Here is a 21,263-nt window from a genome sequence, read left to right as displayed (position 1 = left end):
ACCTTGAATTCAATAAACCATGGCATAGTTTTTTCAGCACACTCCTCAACCCCTTCAAGTTAATTATAGTTATGATTAATTCCACCCTTCACTACATGGGTAATTTCTTTAGTACCAAGGAATGCTTACAGACAAGTAAAGCTTCTATGAAAATAAAGGTAGCTCCAATGGAACCAGATTACTGGCTGAGAACATTAAAAAAATGACTACTGGACTGATGTAACTGACATGGGGAAGTCACCAAGTGCATCCACTTCAAGCCAGTATTTAGCAATAGTTCCAGCTCTCAAAAATAGGTAAAGAGTAAAGCGGCATAAAAAGTATTACAGAAGAAATTGTGAACACGGAAGACGGAGGGAAATGCAACATATTGCAGGTTATATGCTATGCTTCAAGAATCAGGTTCTGTTCCACAGAACACATATCCCTATTTGATTCAGGCTCATAGCACTACTTCAAATTTTTTAATTCAGTTTTAAAAAGAAAGCTTCCCTCTTTACCTCACTTTTTCCTCTTTTGGGAACAGTGAATTAGGCACAAGCCAGAATGCTCAAGGTGGTTACAAACATGCCTATAGTCAAGCCCGCAGCCATTTTCAGCCACTGTGCCACTGCATGCTGGTGTGCCATGAGTGGTCTACAGGTGTGCCACAGGAATTTGGTGGAAGGTCATTTATTAATAGGGCCAGTGGGAGATATGAGCCCCCACTGGCAGCATGGTGTGCCTTGATAATTGTCAAAAACCTGGTGGTATGCCTAGACCATTTTAGTGCCTAGTCAGTGTGCCATGAGATGAAAAAGGCTGATAATCATTGAGTCAGGGCCTAGGAGAGGGGGGTAATTTGTACCCAGGCCCAGGGTCAGAAAAGGGCCCAGAAAGTTCCTGGGACATGACATTTTCTTATCTCACCTGAACTTGCTGCCAGTGCATAATGCCATGTTAATTGCTGTTAACAGCAATGCATGTTAACAGCATGTTAATTGCTGTTGCAAACCATAAACACCAGGCCCAGGAAAGCATCCATGACCCTTCTTAACAGTGTCAAATCTGGGAGGAACCCGACCTGCTACAGTAGCTCTTTGGCTTATGGATCCCATAACCATGAAGGAGTATATAGAACCTCAGAGACCCAGCTGTTGGGCTACAGCTGCCGAAGTTCATTTTGATCTATTATTGCTGCTGCTGCTGTTGTTGTTCATCAGTTGTGTCTGACTCTGCATGACCCTATAGACCACAGCACGCCAGGCCTCCCCTGTTGATTCATTCTAGTGTGGGACTAATACGATGATGCTAATTTTCTGCAATTGATTTTCTATATTTCAAAAATTTTAGGGTGACTTAGGAGCGTGTTTGCTTTTCCATATTACTGTTTCTAGCTTCCAATACCGCATGGTCGGGTAGACCTGGACTCTGCATCAAGAAGCCTGGTAGATCTGGGCTCCAAAGGCTATTGTGTCTGTCATCACCCTCTCCCGTCCTATTTTGCCCCCCTCTCCCCCATTGCCCCCCTTCCCTTTTGGGAAGGGGCCCAGAAGAAACTTTGTACCCCTTGCTAAAATTCCTCTCATAGGCCCTGCCTATAGTTCATCATCCCCCCATCTGCACTCTTATATGAACTATCTGGGAGGAGAGACGGCTGTGTTCTACACCCCAACAGCAATTCCCCTCTCTACTGGCAGCCTAGAAAAGGCTAGCCCTACCTTATTAGAGGTACAACTTACTAAACACCAAGCACTTACCTGCTCATTAAGTTTTTTTTAATGACTTCCACTTCAGTAGATTCACCACCTCCAGTTGCAAGCCCTGCATAAGCCAACTATGAACATCATTTGACCACAGGGAAATAGTTCTTGTGAGACCAGGGTAGAGAGACAGGGCAGCTGGCAGCTCATCCCAAACTCAGTTTAATAGTGCCCTGCAGCAGTGGTGTAGGGCAGGAGATATGATATTCTCAAAGACTACAAACAAAAAAATTTACTTTCTTTACTGGTATATTTTCTTCTCCTATCATTTACTTTTACTTTGATACATTTTCATTTAAATATTTAGTTTCATTCTAAACTTGTGTGGGTTGAAATATTTAAAAAGATAATATTGAAAGTTGGGATAATATAAGAAGGTACAAGTGCTTCCTTTTTATATTATGCATAAGTTCCATTTACTTAAACAGTCTGCTTCCTAGGACCCTACAAGCCAAGCCCCACTCCAGTCATGCCACAACTTAACACTTCTCAATACCTTCTCTGGGAAATGGCAAGATTCTAACTACCTGCCACGGCCACTCTATGGTCTGCAGCCAGCCTTGTCCATCAACAAGGATGGAGAGGTACATTTCAGTCCAGGGGGTAGGTAGAAGGTACTGCAAAGCATAACACTAAAGCATAAAAAAAAAAGATTCCCACTTTCAGCATATTTGCCTGTCCACACAGCTATGGGAGATGATTGTTGTATTGCATCATACAAGTTCAAAACAGGTCATTAACAAGAACAGGACACCTTATATAGCCACATTTTTAAATTTCAGTTTATTTTATGTTCTCCAGAAGCTTCTTGAGTTAAAAATACACATGGGGGGCTTGTGGATCCCAGATCCCAGGGACTAGGGTCTATCAACTTTCACTAATAATCCTCTAGTACTAAACTGCATCACTGCATCAATAAAAATTCAAGATTTAGTATAGACCTATCCCATTTTCCCCCTCCCTAAAGCCTACTATAGACACCCAACAGCACTGCTATACAACAGCAAGATGCAGGTGCCGCCTGCTGTAGCTAATAGCACTGCTCAGCAAACCTGACTTCCTGAGGAAATGAAATAGCAGCATGAAGATATCACAACACTCAGCCTCTCCAAAGTACACCATCTGAGCACCATAAAACCTGGCACCTCTCCTAGAAGAGGCAGCTGAGACTCTGTTCTGGGATATGCAAGATGCAAAAAACTGGCCAGGTGCAGGGCTAAACCAGGCTTTAATAACTGTTTAGCATTACATCTGAACCTGGCATCCATGTAAGGGCAAGGAGAGGAGATGTGAAGACAGAGGCAAGCAAAAGGTAGAAAAAATGGCAGTGTGATTAACGAGGTGTAAAAATGTCAAGTGGTGATGGCCTTCTCTTGCCTTGTGAATCAGGAGGCCTTCCCCAACATGGAATGGGTTCTAGCACTTATGTTCTCCTAGCTTCTGGTTTCCAGCCAAAAATTACAAGACCTGCCAGACAACTAAGAGCCATTAAGCCGATTATGAGCCAGACATCTTTCCTCCCCATCCCTGGCCTCCTCAAGCCACAGCTTCACATGTCATTAAGATTGTTCCCAGAACCAGCTATATAGTCTCGGATGAGTAGGTCATCTAGTCAGAATCACTTGTATCCCAGAGAAGAAAGTTTGAATAGTCAAAGTCCTCATGCAAAAGCGCAAAGGTAAGAGCCCACTGGACAAAGTACATGTCATCGTCGTCATCATCCTCATCTTCATCCGAGCTCTCAGATGGAGATAAGTTGTAGACCTGCAATATTGAAAAACAAAAAGGCAAATCACACCAAGTTGAACTACCACATCTCAGCACAAACCTTTTTTTTTTCAACCAGGTAAATAAATCATATATAGACCAGATAACAGGATTACCTGGGCCTCCTCATTTACAACTGCTGAAAAATGAGAATCATCCAGCTGGTGACAAAATAATGTGTTACAAATAGAAAAACTAGAACTATCCTGATTGCTTGGAAAGGCAACATTTTAGGGAATCCCCATGAAACAATGTGCATTTCAATGCTGCAGGCCTTTGCAAAAATGCCTGCAATCCTGCTGGACAGAATCTTTGACCAGCAGAATGTCCTGTTCCTGCCCTGGGAACTGACTACTCAGCAACTGGTTTAAGTAGTTTGCCTTCTTGAGCATTGTCAGCACAATTTTACTTACAACAGGTCTCTGCCTTCGCCGGTCTGGTCTCTGCCTTGGCCTAGCAGTAGGAACCTGGCCTCCAGGAAGCTCATGACGATAGATGCACTCTGATTTAAAGGGGCAATGACCATTGCTTCTGACAAAGAATTTGCATCTGATTTTGCTACAGACAAGAAAAAATTGGTTACAGCAGAGTAGACGCTTGTGGTCGTTTCTTCAGAAGTCAGTCCCCAAGTCTTCTGGCAAAAGCTTATTTAGTTTTAGATCTATAAAATTTCAAAAGCATTAGAAGGTGCAGTGAAGATGTTAGCAACTTCCTGCATGTCACTTTCTCATTCACCCTCTGGTTGTGCAAGAGGAGACCAAAACATGTTGGACCAAACCAACCTGTCTGCTGTTGCAGTGTCTCAGCCTGACCTCATGGGGGGAGGGGTAGATCCACTGCTATCAGAGGAAGAATTGATGGCCCAGGTTAGGGCTGGCTAGTTAACCAAGGTATTTTCTCAGCATTGGAGCACATTGTTTGAAGAGAGAAAAGGGAGCCAACTGTACCATTTGCTCTCTTTTCACACACAGAGCACTTGGAATAGTAGCTCAAGAAATCTAACCTAGAGCAAGTTGGCAAACAGCTCTTGGCTCTTTTCTTAAACAGGCAGAATTAGAAATGAAAAAATAGGCAAAGTATAACACAAGGAAAATACTTGTGATTGGAGGCAAGACAAAAACATCAAAGAAATGCTGAAGAAATCCACATACACGGGAGAAAGAAGAAGGATGTCCTCTATCACCAGAGGGGTGGACTATATTGGGCCATCAGCTCTGCTCTCCAAAACAAGCATGCAGCCCTCCCCCTATTTTACCCTTTTAACATGCATCTGGATTTGGGGTTTGGCACCTATCATTGGCTACCTCCAAGGCTGGAAATCTAGTCTTAGGAAAAGATTGGAAAACATGAGCCTTCCTCCAAGCTAAGCTCAAATGGGAAGTCTCAGTGAATACCACTGTTCTAAATAACATAGGTGCTAGATAGGATGACCTTTCCAGATGAGCCACACCTAAAGATCCTCTAACCTGGATAGGGAGATGCAAGGGATAAAGAGATCCTAATGGAGAGCTTGGAACCAGTCTAATTCAGATGCACGCAATTCATTTTCAGCATAGGGTACTGCTTTAATAACAGCGTGAAAGCCTTCTGCACGTCAGAGGACACCTGCTGAAGAATTGTTTACTTACCCAGTCCGTGCCTTGAAAGTCTCAATCAGCTTTTGTTTCTCCTCTGTATCAGAGACCCAATATTTATTGGGGATATAGTAACTTGAAGTGACTCTGCACTCAGGGCAGCCCCTATGGGACAAGAACACATAAGACAAAGTTCACAACTCATTTGACCCTGCAACTGAACATGTGATTTTGAAGGGGCTGAACATAGGAAGGAGCAAGGCGAGAAGGCAGGGGGGCCAGAATTCAGTAATCTGGTCTCTTCACCTTAACCCCTCTGGGTGGACTCCTGGAACATGTGCTGCATTTTCCACTTTGTTTAAAGAGTTTGGTGGAAGAGGGAGTAAATTAAGGGGTCTGCAGGTTGTGGGGGGTGCTCCTGGCAGCAGTAGTGTGGAGGGCAGCCTCAGGCAGCCCAATTGCTTCAACCAGCCCTGTATGTATGAATGGTGTCATATGAAAAGCCACCTTAAACTATGTAAGAGTGTTACACATTTGACTACTGCTTTGGTCTTTGACTACTACCAACATAACAAGTTGCTGTATACCTGCCTGGCACAGAAGGCATGCAATATTATACCCACACATAGCTGTGATTTAGATATCCTTTTATAGTTTTACCACACAGTTATGTCTTTGTTTATGACCTTTTCAGGGGGTAGCAATTTCATAGACAGTATTTTCTTTAATCAAGCTGTTATAATCCCACCTTATTACACAAGATAGTGACTGCTATGAAACAAGTGAAGAACTGAATTTGTAGATGTATTACACCTTCCATGTGGATCTGCTTACTCAGGACATGAACCAATGCAACTGTGATTGGGTAGGGCTGATCACATGCATCAAGTTTTTGGGGGGCAAAAAAATCAGAACTTCACATATAGGCTGATGGGTTCTGAGCTGTCTGTGACAGATCAGGAGAGAGATCTTGGGGTGGTGGTGGACAGGTCAATGAAAGTGTCGACTCAATATGCAGCGGCAGTGAAGAAGGCCAACTCTATGCTTGGGATCATTAGAAAAGGTATTGAGAACAAAACGGCTAATATTATAATGCCGTTGTACAAATCGATGGTAAGGCCACACCTGGAGTGTGCAGGGGATGGACAGAGTGGATAGAGAGATGCTCTTTACACTCTCACATAACACCAGAACCAGGGGACATCCACTAAAATTGAGCATTGGGAGGGTTAGGACAGACAAAAGAAAATATTTCTTTACTCAGCGTGCGGTTGGTCTGTGGAACTCCTTTCCACAGGATATGGTGATGGCATCTGGCCTAGACGCCTTTAAAGGGGAATTGGACAAGTTTCTGAAGGAAAAATCCATTACAGGTTGCAAGCCATGATGTGTATGTGCAACCTCCTGATTTTAGAAATGGGCTATGTCAGAATGCCAGATGCAAAGGAGGGCACCAGAATGAGGTCTCTTGTTATCTGGTGTGCTCCCTGGGGCATTTGGTGGGCCGCTGTGAGATACAGGAAGCTGGACTAGAAGGGCCTATGACCTGATCCAGTGGGGCTGTTCTTATGTTCTTAAGTTCCTTCTGTCAAATCTTTTCATATTTTGAAACAAGCTGCTCACGACATTGTTTTTTAACAAACCAGCATTTTAAAAATCTGTTAATTAGTAACTGACCACAGTAATGGCCTTAAGATTCCATTTCTCAAATAGGCACAAGATGTATCTAGGAACACTAATGGATATGGCTGCACATAGTGTATCTAATAAAACAACTACTCAAGTGGATTGCCACAGATTAGTAACTGCCTCATCACACAAGTCCTTGAAAATGACTATACTCCCTTACTTCCTGCTCCTCATAACTCCAGAAGGATGGTTTGCTTCTGTTCCAGAGTTTTAGCAATTACAACCCACCATCCCAATAGTTCTCACACATTTAGCACTGGGACCTACTTTTCAGAGTGACAATATGTCAGAATCCACTGGAAGGATGTCATGACTGGAAGTGACATCATCAAGCAGGACAATTTTTAACAATCTTATGCTGCAGTCCTACTCACACCCAGAAGTACACCCCATTGACTATCATTGTTAAAAGCATATACATAGTAGCCTGTTAGAAGTATAGATGTACAGTACAGTCACATACCATGGTAGCATCAAATTTAATATATTAAAAATGAAAAATTGAGATGAATGGGGACCCACCTGAAATGGGCTTGTGACCCACAGTTTGAGAAATACTGCTCTATCCCATACCCAAGGAACAGAATGGGTCTTCCAAAGCTTCTATTAGCTACACAGCCACGCCTAGTGTATGGTTTCGTGATCACTGGGTATAGCAGACAGAACCCGGGAACTAACTCTCATTTATCATAAATGTATCCCACCCTTTTTTCCAAGGAGCTCAGAACCAGAAAATGTAATTGTCTTTAGAGACAGACTGTACAGTATATGCAAAGCTCGGGGCAAAATATCCTTAAAGGGTCCAGAATGCTCATGTAAACGCGACTGTTGTAGTACAGAGATTTCTCACACCCACCCAGCGCAGACAGAAACAAAGCAAGCAGTTGCTGCAGAGCACTTACTTTATTACTGCATTTTGAAAATCTCGGCTCTTTCGCCACTTCCGGATGCAGCCAATGCAATAGGCATGGGTACAGTTGGGAAGAATACCAAAGAGACGTTCTTCAGGCAAGGCCTTCTCAGAGATTTTGTCCATGCAGATGCCACATACCATATCCTCACAGTCTTCTACCACAGCAGCAGCTGCCGCTCCCACACCACCAGCTGCCTGAAAGGGTAACATTGTGGCTGTTTAGCCTTTCCAAAGGAAGTTCCTTGTTGCCTTCTGAACTACTCTGATCTTCAGAGAGAGACATCTTTGGCAACTTTAGGTCCATATTTGTACCATGCAACAAAATACACCTGGAGTTTAGCTCAGAATAGAAATTCTACTTACTACCTAGTTTGCTGCTGTCTTGCAGAGGTTTCACCAAAATAGAAATGGGAAATCTATTATCCTCCCATTTAGGATAGAATTCTAAGACCTCAGGAGAATCCTTCTGAACTTCCTAACACTGTCAATTCTCATAATCTTGATCTTCAAAATGTTCCACTTACTGTTGACTCCTCTGGAACAAGAGAAACAGAAGGAGGCTCCTTGGTGGATCCACCTTCTAGTGCCAGGCATGGAGGATCAGGTCTGTGTTCATTGGATCTGGAACCTGACCAACAGAGAGGCAGCTAAACAAGAGATCATTTTTGCTACCAAGTTCACCCCAGTATGTCAGAGTGTTTTGGGTAAGGCTTAAAAGCCCTCCAACCATGTGGGCCAATTCCATTGTTAACACTAAATAACTGATTTATGTAATTAGGCAAGTTTAATATCTGAGCTGGACAGTAGCCGGTCACAGAACAGCTACTCCCTTGCAGCTGTGGTATTGCTCAGGTATCCCAAATAAACTTAATATTGATAGAAGGGGGAATGGTTGCTTGAACTGCCTCACAAGCGACATCAGAATATGGACAAGTTTAGACCCTCACACTCTAAGCACACAAAGACATTTTAATCCAGAATTATTAATAGGCTCTCATACAATGACAAAGATCCAGAGAAGCAGACTAAGGGAGTGGAAGCATTTAAGGCCACAAAAGACCGAGAGCTCTTTTAATGTGGCCCATTTAACTTGGGCCACAAAAGAACAAGAGTTTGTGAATCCAAGACACAATAGCTCAAATGGAGCCAATCTGTCATGCTTCTATTCAGCCTGAATGGTAGTTGGCACTTTGGTTCCCTCCAAAGTTACTTTCCTTCTCTGGGACATGTAGTCAAGAATCCAGCTGACAAAATGCCAGCCTCTCTGCATTAAGCATGCCGGGCCTTACCTGGAAGGGTCTGTCGAGGAACAAATTCTTTGCTGAGGGCCCAGTTAGGTGGATGCCAAGGAGCAAGGACTTCCTCCTTATGCTCATCTTCCTCATCAAATGACATGCTCATGCTTCCAAAGTTCATTTGCAGCTGTGTCATGCTCGAGACAGCTGGTTCAGAGCCACGCCGGGCTCCTCCCCAGCTCCTTACTGAAGCATCTGGCAAGATGGTGGGCTCCGAGCCTCGACGGTTCAGTGACAATGGACTTTCTCGGAAGGTAGACTCTGAAACACATCTGTTCAAGACTGGTGCTTCTGAGATATGCTGGTAGCTGAGAAATTGAACACAGATGAAGTCTCACTGACAACACAGAAAGCAAAAATTTATCCCAATTTATTTAACAGAAAATCCCAATTTATCTTTCCCTGATTAAAACATCCAATTCTATTAACTCACTGCTCAAACTATCAGACAAAATTGCTGCAATTTGTGGTCTACCACATCTGCCCTCTGGAACTACAGCATTTGAGTACAAAATCCACTTTAAGAGGATTAGAGCAGTGTTTCTCAACCAGTGGTATGGGTACCACCACTGGTATTCAAGGGACCCTGTCACCCAGCAGCAAGACCAGGAATGCAACACAACAAACAGCTGTAAGAGGCTTGGCTAAGTGGGCAGAGCTCCAAAGCATGCTTTTCCATGCTCAAAAAAACCCTTCTATCCACCCTGAGCCTCTTACTGGTATAAGTATCATTGCATCTGGCCTCTGAATCCAGATGCAACTGGTGATGATGTAATCACCAGTTACTTCCGGTGGTACGTTGAATAGATGGACTATGTGAAGTGGTACAGTGGAGGACAAACGTTGAGACACACTAGGTTAGAAAGATAATCAGATCCTAGTAGTAACAAGATTTTGGGCCCAATCCTATCCAACCTTTCAGAACCCATACAGCCACAATGTAGTCCCAAGGTAAGGTCACAAGCATTCTCTTATCTTGAGGAAGCTTCCGTGACTCACCGCCCCCCCTGCAGGCTGCAGCGCACATCCTGTGGGCCTTTTGTATATGCTTTTAAGCATGCAAACCATTTCATATCTATTATCCTGTTGTAATCCTTACCACAGCCCTGCAAGGTAAGTATTATCCCCATGTTGCTAATGGGAGAGCCAAGGCTGAGGGACTAATTTGCTTATGACCACCTATTGAGCTCATGGCAGAGGCAAGGTTTGAGCCAGAGACTTTGCAATGTATAGTTCAATCTGCCAGCACCATCAAACACCAGTATCCTTTAGGAGCCTAGTAATAAAAAACAAAGCCTAAGCAGAAGAAAATCCAAGGTCTGTGGCATGACAACCAGGAAAGAGTGCTTCAAAGTCACTAGTCTACATCAGCCAAACATCCACCAGGAAGCCCCTCATTCTCTCATCTCCACCAACAGTGGTACATAGTTGGTCAATGTAAGCCTTGCACAGCTTGTAAAGAGATTCCAGAGATGAAAGCCTGAAGTGCTTTGAACTTTCTAATTATACAAATCCTGCCACCCTCTACACTGCAGTACAAAAAGCAGCACCAATATATGGTTGGGGGCACAGCTGGCAGAGAATGAATCACACTGACACAGGGCTGCTGCAAAGTTTTCAGAAGTTAAGAGGTCTCATTTGGAGTTCTGCTAGAAGTTCACAACAGCAGCAGCCAACCAGACACTAACACTGAGCCCATTTGAAAGACACATGCTGGGTCAGTCATTGGGCTTGCAGTGCATAATCTATTCTTCCCTTGCTTTGCGCAGCCTATCACCAAGACACCACTTCCAACACCACCATTCATGTATGCTCCGTCTTGTGCAGAAGGCACTATAGCACACAGTGCATAAAGTTTTCAACTTGGCCAGTGAATCTGCATGTTTACTACATACACAACTTAATGCTACCTGTTCCCAAGCATAGAAATTGTCTTGTTGGATCAGGGCAGAGGCCAACCTGTTCTGCAAGCTTACTGTTACCTTTATTATATGCTTCTAGTCTCCAGTTCACACTCAACATCTGGTAGTAAAGAGAGATGCTGCTTTTGAACATTGAAATTCCATCTGATTATGTGTAATAGGTATTGATAGACATATGGTCAAAGAAGATGGGCAATTTTTCTCTCTTTTTGAAGTAGCCTAAGCTTTCTTTAAGCTATGATGGTCATGACCATAGCTGTGCTAGTTATAGGGCTAGTCATCTCAGACACACAGAGTAATTCAGACACAAAAACAGAATAACAAAAGTCACAAGGTCATGTATTCCGAATACTACAGCTAAACCAGAGGTGGTGGAACTGAAGACAAACACCACCACTTGAGGAATAAGACTTTCCCTCATAGGGAATACTTCCACTAGGTGCTAACAATCAGAACAGTCAGGGATGGAACTATGATCTGCAAGTCAGACTCCCACCTTATAGAATTCTTTTTCCAGACTGTGGCTAGGCACCACAAAATCCCACCTTTCTTGAAAAAGAACATTTTACATATGGAACATGCAATTCGAATGCATCTGAAACAAATGATCATGCTTATCAAAGTTTACAGTTCCTTGTGCCTAACAGACATAGGGACAATTAAATACAAAGCAATGTTTACCTGCATCGGTCACCATAGCCACAGAACCCATTCTGGAAATACCTGCAGATCTGGGTCGACTTCCTATCATGGGAGAATCTGCAGTTCTGACCCCATCTGCAGGATCCACGGGCAAAGTTTCTGAAAACAAAGTAGAAGCAGAATTTGTCATAAGAATCCAATGATCATCCTAGATGGGGGTATCTGGATGGCAAGTTCTATTAGAATCAGCGCGGTGAATGGAAGTTGAACATTCCTATCCTGGGCTGGGTTTTACATACTGGGTTCCAATGGGGGAAAAATTATTTACATTAGACTTAGCAATTAATACCATGAAATCACTGAAATTATTATCTACTGTGCCATATTTTATTAGCACTGCTCATGGACTGTCGTCATCATCCAATATTAGTTGCTCTTAATTCTATTCCCTCCACATGGCCAAATGCAGGTGAAAGTCACTCCAAAGTTCAAAATAAACAATTATTTCTGAAGCACACCCCCACATTTAGAGATATTCCTATATAGTTCTGATTTAGTTTTAGCCCGATCAACAGCATTCAGCAAGGAATCCACAACCATTTTCAAGAACTGCTTCAACTTTAAGCAGGTAAGGAAGAGAACTGCTATAAGATACATGTTCCCTACCACAAGTTACACTTTGTTACTTAAGCTTTACTACAGACTTTGACAAGCCACTGGATATGCAGGATTTAAGGTTCTGTTTAAGGCCAAGTCATGCAAGCAGCTCTGGGAGAGGGGGGAGAAAAAAGTTGGGACATGAATAGGGTCAGCAGCATTCTCATCTAAATGTACCACTATCTTATACCCCCCTGAAGGAGGAGCAGGACCTTGTAAATCAAGACAGTTAAAGGGCTGGACACCCTGGTGGATGTCCAGAAGACACAGAGGACAGAAAACTCCACTTGATTGTATTTGCTGTGTGTAGAGTTGAAAAGCCTGAAAAAAATAGGCAGTTAGATGCTGGACCCAGATTGTCAAAACAAAAACAGTCAAGAACACAAGGAAGTACTTTTGTCTGTGCTAGGTGGAGGAAGTGTTGTGAGGTAAGTGGGGAAAAAAGCATCATTTCAATATGTTCCCATTGAAGCTGGGGACAATTCCCAAGAGATCATTAAAGCACATGAAAATGCACATGCAATGTGGGCTTCCCTTCTCACTTCACTGTGCATACAAGAGCTCAGTCCTATGCCTGTCTACTCAGAAGTCCTATTATAGTCAGTGGGGCTTACTGCCAAGAAAGTGTGGTTAGGATTGTAACCCTAGAGCCCAATCCTATGTGTGTCTACTCAGAAGTCAGTCCCATTATAGTCAATGGGGCTTACTCCCAGGTAACTGTGGATAGGATTGCAGCAGCACTTTCAACAATTCATCCCAGAATAAGGTAAGAACTAGGAACTTGGCTGGTCAACCAGCCAGCCTTGTGCCCTAAACAGACAACTAGCATGGAGACTGGCAAGTCTTGGAGCCACAAAGTTTGGTGCTGGCTGTTTTTTGGGGGAAGGGGGGGAAGGGGATGCTACTGCAAGTTCCGCCTCTGCCATTTCAAAACTTCTGCTGGGAGCCTATCCCAGGGGCCAGGCGCTTCTGCAAGCGGAAGCTGGCTGCTCGTTTTGTGCTCGCCTTCCCCAGGCAGAGGAGAGTTCCTTGCTCCGCGTTCTCTTCTCTTCTCATCTCTGCGCCTCCACCAAGAAGTTGAGTCACTTCGCACCCAGCCACGTCCCTCCCCTCCGTCCTGGCCTCGCTGAAGAGCGACTGTGTTTCTCCCAGCCTTTCTGCAGACGGAAAAGGGAGGAGGGTCATGCTCCGAAGTGAGTGTGTGTGTTTCCGAGGGCGTGATCTGGTGCGCGACTCTTGTTTTTGTCTGGCTACAATGGACGCCACATCCTGGGGAGAAGAGCCACTCCTCGCTGCACATGAACCAGTGGCAGGGAGTCACCCCGCGTTTGCACTCTCCTGCAAGCGAGGGGTAGCTTAGCAGGGGGTAAAGGATCCTGATTTACAGCATAGGGTAATGGATCCAATTTAAAGCAAGGGGTAAGGGATCCAGATTTACAGCCCATCTCATGGATATGGGGTTTACTCCTAGGGAAGCAACTCAGCCTCAAAGTTAGTTCCATAGAGCCTCCAAACTTTTCAGCACCCACTGACCCTGCCCGCCCTCAAAGCAAGCTCAGTTCTCGGTGCGCCACACTCAAAGTCCAATCCTAGGCGTGTCTACTCAGAAGTAAGCCCCATTATGGTCAATGGGTCTTACTCCCAGGAAAGGGTGTTTGAGGATTGCAGCCTCAGCTCGCCCGTAGGTGCTGCAAGACTCTGATGCAAGTGCAAACAAGGTCACCCAAAGTTTGCAAGGACCGGGAAGGAATCCTCACTCCGATGGTAGGGCCAAAATGGGACCGCTACTGAGCCACTTGCCCAGGCGAGAACCTTAGCAGCACAGGCTACAATCCTATCCACACTTTCCTCGGAGCAAGCGCCATGGACTATAATGGGACTCTGAGCAGACATGCATCGGGCTGGGCTGGGCTCTAAGGCTACAATCCTATCCACACTTACCCGGGAGTAAGCCCCATTGTTTATAGTGGGATGTACTCCTGAGTAGACACGCATAGAATTGGGCTCCAAGGCTACAATCCTGTCCTGGGAGCAAGCCCCATTGACTCTAATGGGATGCACTTCTGAGTAGGCATGCATAGGACTGGGCTCACCAGCCAGCCCCTTTCCCCGCGCGGGGGAAGCTCCCTGCTGTGATGCGGCCACTAGGAAGCACATGGGGGCCGGGCTGGGCGCCACGCTGCCAGGGGACGCTCCGCGCTGCCCGCAGCTCCCTACCTGCACGGGACCCTGCTGGAACCGGGCCCCTTGGCGGCCTTGCGGGCACTGCCTCCCACCGACAGCCAGGGCTCCATCGCGCCAGCAGCCGGACTTGGGCTTCCCTCCCTCTCCGGAATATTTATGGCAGGGGAGTGGTTTGGGACGGGGCAGCCCATTGGAGAGGGCAAGGCGGACACACCCGGCCTCCCCGCAGCCCGTCGAATGGACTGGCTGCTCGGACGGGAAAGGGACGCGCTCCTTCCCCCATGTGATCGGGGTGACCAGGCGCAGTGGGGCGCCCGGAGGTGGGAAGCGGCCGGGCACCGAAGCGCCGCGGACAACATTCGCTTCGTGGCTTCCGGGGTAGCTTTCCGCGTGTCGATGGAGCACAAGGCGAGCGCTGCTTGTGGGGTTAGGGTGCCTGCAGAGAAGCCATCGAGTTGGGCTGCAAGCCTATCAACACCTACCTGGGAGTAAGCCCCGTTGACTATAATGGGGCTTACTTCTGAGTAGACATGCATAGGGCTGGGCTCTTAAGGCTCAATCCTGTCCAACTTTCCAGCACCGATGCAGCTGCAATGGAGTCCCAACATAAGGGAACAAACATCCGCTTACCCGCACACCCCATTGACACAGCTGCACCAGCGCTGGAAAGTTGGATAGGATTGGGTCCTAAGTCTGTTGCTGCAAGAACAACCAAGATTCTAGTGGCATCTTCAAAACTCACCTATTTCTTTGAGGATAAGCTTTGCAGATTTTACCAGCTGCAAATGCCACTGGCAAGTTTGTACACGTGTAGGACAGTAAAAAAATTATATACGGTTGTCATGATCCGCTGGGGTTAGGTTCCTGGAAAACCTAGAGTGGTGGTTCTCATGCGGTCCTCAGCACTGGGACCCACATTTTAGAATGAGAATCTGTCAGGACCCCCTGGAAGTGATGTCATGACCAGAAGTGACATCATCAAGCAGGAAAATTTTTAACAATCCTAGGCTGCAGTCCCACCCATTTACTATCATTGTAAAAGCCTTGGCAACTTTATGAACCAACTTGGCTGCCTTGAATTTATGAATTGTCCTAGTGCTATTATTTTAACTGATGGACTTGAGTGGGTGATCAGACATAAGATAACACGGTCTTAGATGGCTGTAGGCTTTGGAATGTAAAATGCAACAGTGTTTGGGAGGACAGAGAGATAGTTACAAGGAATCCTTGCACAGGAAGCTAAGAATGTTTAGGTATAATAGATGAAATGGAGGCATCTTTGGAGTGCCATTACCCTCTTTAGGAACCAGCTGCAGGATGAGCACTTGCATCATTTGTCTGCTCCTAAGGTGCTCTGTTTGTATATTTGTAAACCAATATTGCAAGCACACCATGTCTTGTGTTCTCTCAATAACAGGAAATGAAACCCTGCACTTAAAATGGCAGTTATTGGTCTTTTAAATTGCAAGTACAACTAAGGAAGAAATAGCAATGTGGACCTGTGTCTGTAAAGAAGCAACTTAGCAGCAATTTCACACTCAAAATGTAATTTTTAAAAAATGTTGTGAATCTGTAGGACAAAAATCTACAGCTGCTGTAGTGTTGTGGCTGTGGGTGTGAACCAGAAAGGCCCAGCTCAACTTTTGTCTTATCTATAAACTTGCTAGGTGACTTGGCAAGTTAACCCATACTCTGTCAGCCTCTTCCTCCTCTGTAATGCAATGTCAACCTACATTGCAGAGTTGTAAGTGGCAGAGGAACCCATGTTTTTATCACAGAGTAATAATAGTTATCCTTTAATGATGGAGGCATTCTTTATATCTGTTTTTTGAAACCAATGACTGATGTTCAGTGAAAAGCAGCTTTATGAGCAGGTTAAGTCATGCAGATATTGCCACAGTAAATAAGATTACCCACCACCCATCCTTCCCTTCCTAATCACATTTATTGCTTAAGACAGAGGTACCTGCATCAGATACAATCAGGCAACATTTATACATTCAGGTAAGGAGTAGCTGCCATGTTAGTCCTATTAAAGGAGACAAAGTGGATTCAGTATCTTTACATTACTGGTTCCCAACCTGTGTCCACAAGACCCTGAGAAGTGGTCCACGAGGTCTCAGGAATAAAATAATCTTTGATCAGTTCCAGCATCTTGCCAAGCAAGCACGCGGCAGTGAATGGACTGTCTGCAGCCAGCACCAAAGTGCCAGCTGCAGGCAGTCCATTCTCCACCCTTTGGTGGTCCATGGGGGAGTGCTCACTTAAGAGATGCTTCCCCATGGACCACCAGAGAAGGTGGAGAACAGACTTCCCACAGCTGGCACTGCATGTGGTTCACAGCAATTCCAATTTTTGCCTCAGTGGTCTGCGGGCTAAAGGTTGGGAACCAGTGCTTTACAAGCATGAAGATCTAATGGAAGTGAGGGGAGTTTTCTGGTCAATCAACAAACATGAGGGGGGAGAATACTGAAAAATATGAAACATCACCCATGGTTAAATATGTAAAATATCTTTTCTGATGCTTGTGGCAACATCCTACCCATGTATTACATGTTTTGCACTATGATTGTGAATAGGTCTTAATCTAAGCCAGAGGTCAAATTTCTCCCCTTCAAAAAAAACAAAAAATACATTTATTATTCCAGGTTTCAATTGTTCTCAGCACGTATGGAACAGTAGACTTTGTAACTGAGTAACCAGCACACATTTGGAGTCAAGGCTTTTAGATCAGAGACTTCTAGGCATACATCTCCTGGTCTCTTAAAACTGACAATTGCTTGTGAACAACTTATTTGGGGGATGGGTGAGAAGGATTATGATTTCTGGTATGGCTGTTGTATCGCTCTTCAGGCTAACAATGTGATAGGTTGACATTTTGATTCGGGGAAGAAAGGATGGGCTTGGGATAGTACAGCCCATAAGGAATTGGACAGAGAAAATTAAGTAAGGTCAAATGGCACTGTTTCCTAGCTCAAATACTGAGATCACGTCTGTTTCAACTCTTGATATGAAGCACTTGAGTATTTGTGCAGAGATGTGTAAAAAACACACTGATGACACCGGTTTATTTTTTTTTTAGCTGATTCTGGATCTGGTCTCTCATCCTGGGCAGCATCTAATATGGGCTGGGGTTATTCATCTGTGAGTTGATGAAAGCTAAATCTATACAAGGAGGAAACAATTAGTTACAGGGTCCTTTTAGCTAGAAAGAAGATATTAGTAGGTGATAGTTGTTAGCCTTTCCCAGGTCACAGAGGTGGAGTACCACATAGATTGAGAAAATCTATGAACTGCCTTATACTGCATATGACCAGTGGTCCATCTAGGTCAATATTGTCAAAAGAGACTGACAGCAGCTCTAGGGTTTCAGACTGGAACTTTTCTCTAGCCAACGTGGATATGCCAGGGATTGAACTGGGAACCCACTGCATGCAAAGCATTCACTTTGCCACCGAGACATAGCCCTTCCCTGCATGTGTATACAGCAACAGAGACCAGAGGCCAACAGCATTACAAAACAGCACCTACAAAGTAAAGTAGCATATATGCATCCACTTCACACCTGTGAAATTCCATTGGTAATTCCATTTGCCCAAATGCTTGGTTTTGTCTGTCCAGAATGAGAGTCTCCATTTGTGTTCTGTCCCAGCATGCCTCTGGATAACCCACGATCTTTTGCACAAGACTGTTCCATTCCAATGAGTTTGCCAGAGCTTTCTCATATTAAACCTGAAACAAACTGTATGTTCTAATAAAATGTTTTCATCCAAATCATGTCTTCTATTTTTAAAAAAAGTTTTGATGAACCAGCATAAGGCAGAATGTACCAAGGTTCAAAAGCTTGCACAACACAATGAATTATGGCTGAGCTTTCATAAATGGTATCATTTTCCTTTACTTCTGACCTTGACCACAGACCGGTGGAAAAGAGAGCCTAAAATGGGTGAAAGAAGTGCTACAATGTAATAGTTTCTTAAATATTTCCAATTTATTTAAAGTTGTCAGTCACTATTTATATTAAAAACACCTGGAGTTTGTACTTCTAGCAAAAATATACATCATTTTGAAGATTGCTACAACATCCCTTCCCCCCCCCCCTCAAAAAAAGGAAATAGAGTGTGTGCACTCCTCAAGTGCTGGAAATACATGTCTAGCATCTCCTGAGGGACAGCAAGGTGTCAGGTGAAGAGGCCTTCAAAAAGATAGTTGGTGAAGATGAAGGTCTAGGGCAGGTACTCAAAGTTAAAAATCACAAGTCATTCTTGTCAGTGATTTGCCCGTCGCTGGCTCTGCTACATGATGATTCCAAATCACTTTACTAAGATTCCATCAGCCTCACACCATTCCTGTGAGGTAGAACATCTCAGTTTTTCTGATCTGGAAATAGAGGCACAGCTAAGTCAAGTACCAGTCCAGTAGATCAGTGCAGAGCTGGAAGAAGACTGCAAGGATTAAGCACCTTGCTTCCCCTGCACAACACACACACACACACACACACACACACACACACACACACACACACACACACACACACACACACACACACACACACACACACACACACACACACACACACACACACTTACTTCAGCCAGTTACATTTATAAGCCATCATGTCCTGGTAAGTGAACGGAATTACCCTGTGGTCAAAAGGCTTCAACAGATTTCATGACCTTTAGGAACCTTGGCAGGGAGAGAAAAGCAGAAAATAATGGGATTTGCAGCTAAAACACTAATGGTCCCCATGACTAGAATTGCAGTCCAACTCCACATTTGAGCAGACATGCTTAACATTTCTGTTCTCTAGGCACCACAATGGGATGGTGATCTAGTTTGGGACTGTCACCCTTGGCCACTTCTGCATTCCCAGTTGTGGCTGCCTCTGTTAGCAATTGCCACTTGACTGTCCTACAGAGAAGGCTCTCACTGGTACCAAGAAGTCAAGTACTTTACCAACAATAGTCCCAGGAACTACAAGTGATTTGTCAGGAAGAAACAGCAAGGCTTCCATGCACAGCAGGCCTTTTATTTATTTTATTTTTTTCATTTGAGACAGATAGGATCCAAAATGGTTGAGATGAGAGCTCTTATGACCTTACCACTATGTTTTCAAAGAATTTCTCTACTAAGAAATCAGCCCAAAGGGAAAAAGAGGAGTGTCAGGTATTGCAGCATTGTTGGGTAATAAGGAGATGTCAGAGGTTTTCCCTGCCCAACAAGCTGTTACATAAATAGGTCTTGCCTTTGCTGCTGTGTATCCCTACAACCAAGAAGACAATCACACAGATTCCAGCATTATCAGACATGCGCAGAAGAGAGCCTTGAGACAGCACACAACAAAAAGGAACAAGAACCTATGAAGATAACACAGTCTGATATTGCTTGAATTGCATAGAGTTCTGGTCACCACATCTCAAAAAGGATATAGTGGAACTGAAAAAGGTGCAGAAGAGAGCAACAAAAATGATTAGTGGGCTGCGACACCTTCCTTATGAGGAAAGGCTACAGCTTTAGGGGCTCTTTCGTCTAAAAAAGGGGCCTGAGGTGGGGACGGGACATGATTGAGACATACAAAATTATGAAGGGATGAATAGAGTGGCTAGACGGATGCTCTTTTCCCTCTCACACAACACCAGAACCAGCGGACATCCACTAAAATTGTGTGTTGGGAGAGTTAGAACAAATAAAATATTTATTTACTCAGTGTGTAATGAATCGGTGGAACTCCTTGTGACAGGATGTGGTGATAGAATCTGGGCTACATAAAAGGGAATTGGACAATTTTATGGAGGAAAATTTCATCACAGGTAACAAGCCGTGATGAATACACCTCCTTATTCCTAGGAGTAGGCTATATTTGAATGCCAGATGCAAGAGAGTGGCAAAAGGATGCAGGTACCTTGTGTGCTCCCTGAGACATCTGGTGGGCTACTGTGAGATACAGAAAGTTGGACTAGATGAGCCCTTGGCTTGATCCAGCAGGGCTCCTCTTATGTTCTAAGAATTGGTGGCAATGTAGCCAGGTTATGAACAAAGCCTAGCCAGGTGGGTGCATGACTCTTATTGCCATAATGGCCATTTTACATTGTTGTTTATTTAAATTAATAACAAGCAAAAAGTTTTTAAAAACATCCAGCCAGAGCAGTTTGCAGAATTACAAGTTAGAACAACTTCAGAGATTTCCACTATCTGGCTAAGGTAGCTGGGTTACATAGCTTTAATAAAAGGTGAATCTTGGGGCCAAAATTCAGTTCTGATAATGTTAAGGGCAAAACATGCTTCTGCGCAGCTTGTTTGTAATAAGCTGGAACATTAGGAGGAGAAGTAAGTTAGAACAGATCTCATTTTATGCAGCAAAATCATTTGCTTTGTTGGATGCTGGGGTTTCCCATAGGTCACAGGGAGTTTGAGGACCGCAATAAGTCCTTGCGAGCAAGCGGGAAAGGCAGCAGGGGTGGGGGGGAAGGAAAGCAGATCCATCGCGCTCCGCCTCCAGTTTACAATTGCAAACCAGAAGTGGAGCACAATCGCTCTGCTTTCACTTTCTAAGACATGAGAAGCCCTATGGAGGGTCACGCAGGGCTCCCTGCACCCCCAGTAGGCTGCTGCAGGGACTTGTAAGTGCATGCCAGTCCCTGTGCCTGTTAGCAACGCAATCCTGGGGATCACATCCCTGCCCCCCCCTGCCCCCGCCCCTTAAGGGGGTAAAGTCCAGGGCCCACAGGCTGGGGTATCGCAACTCCCCAGTTTGAAAAGCCCTGCCATAGGTGTATGTCTGGCCCAATCAGCCTTCCCAGATGCACACACAGGTTTCTCAAGGTGAATATTTGAATACACAGTGAAGTGTGGAGCTACCCTCAGTATGCAAACACAGC

The 21,263-nt window shown here is 44.6% G+C and overlaps 1 protein-coding gene across 1 annotated transcript; it reads right to left on the bottom strand.

Annotated features, from left to right (window-relative positions):
• Positions 1-2,509: 2,509 nt before the first annotated feature.
• On the bottom strand, positions 2,510-14,511 carry LOC136649217 (probable E3 ubiquitin-protein ligase makorin-1). Its single transcript, XM_066625678.1, has 8 exons — positions 14,419-14,511; positions 11,584-11,703; positions 8,975-9,288; positions 8,210-8,313; positions 7,675-7,880; positions 5,138-5,248; positions 3,923-4,067; positions 2,510-3,506 (listed from the first exon to the last, which is right to left on the bottom strand). The coding sequence occupies exons 1-8, from the start codon at positions 14,493-14,495 to the stop codon at positions 3,351-3,353; spliced, it is 1,233 nt and encodes a 410-aa protein (XP_066481775.1). The 5' UTR covers positions 14,496-14,511; the 3' UTR covers positions 2,510-3,350.
• Between the last annotated feature and the right edge of the window lie 6,752 nt (positions 14,512-21,263).

The sequence above is a fragment of the Tiliqua scincoides genome, chromosome 4 (genome assembly GCF_035046505.1).
Source record: "Tiliqua scincoides isolate rTilSci1 chromosome 4, rTilSci1.hap2, whole genome shotgun sequence".
Classification (NCBI taxonomy): domain Eukaryota; kingdom Metazoa; phylum Chordata; class Lepidosauria; order Squamata; family Scincidae; genus Tiliqua; species Tiliqua scincoides.
The sequence above is the reverse complement of the archived record's forward strand: the minus strand, read 5'-3'. Positions and strand labels throughout refer to the sequence as shown.

Bases quoted from the DNA above. Each gene is read 5' to 3' on its own strand.
- LOC136649217 (XM_066625678.1), bottom strand. From the start codon at position 14,495: ATGGAGCCCTGGCTGTCGGTGGGAGGCAGTGCCCGCAAGGCCGCCAAG. The intron at 11,704-14,418 runs GTAGGGAGCTGC...CTTTGTTTTCAG, and splicing joins TCCAGCAGGGTCCCGTGCAG to AAACTTTGCCCGTGGATCCT. The intron at 8,314-8,974 runs GTAAGGCCCGGC...TCTGTTGGTCAG, and splicing joins TCCTCGACAGACCCTTCCAG to GTTCCAGATCCAATGAACAC.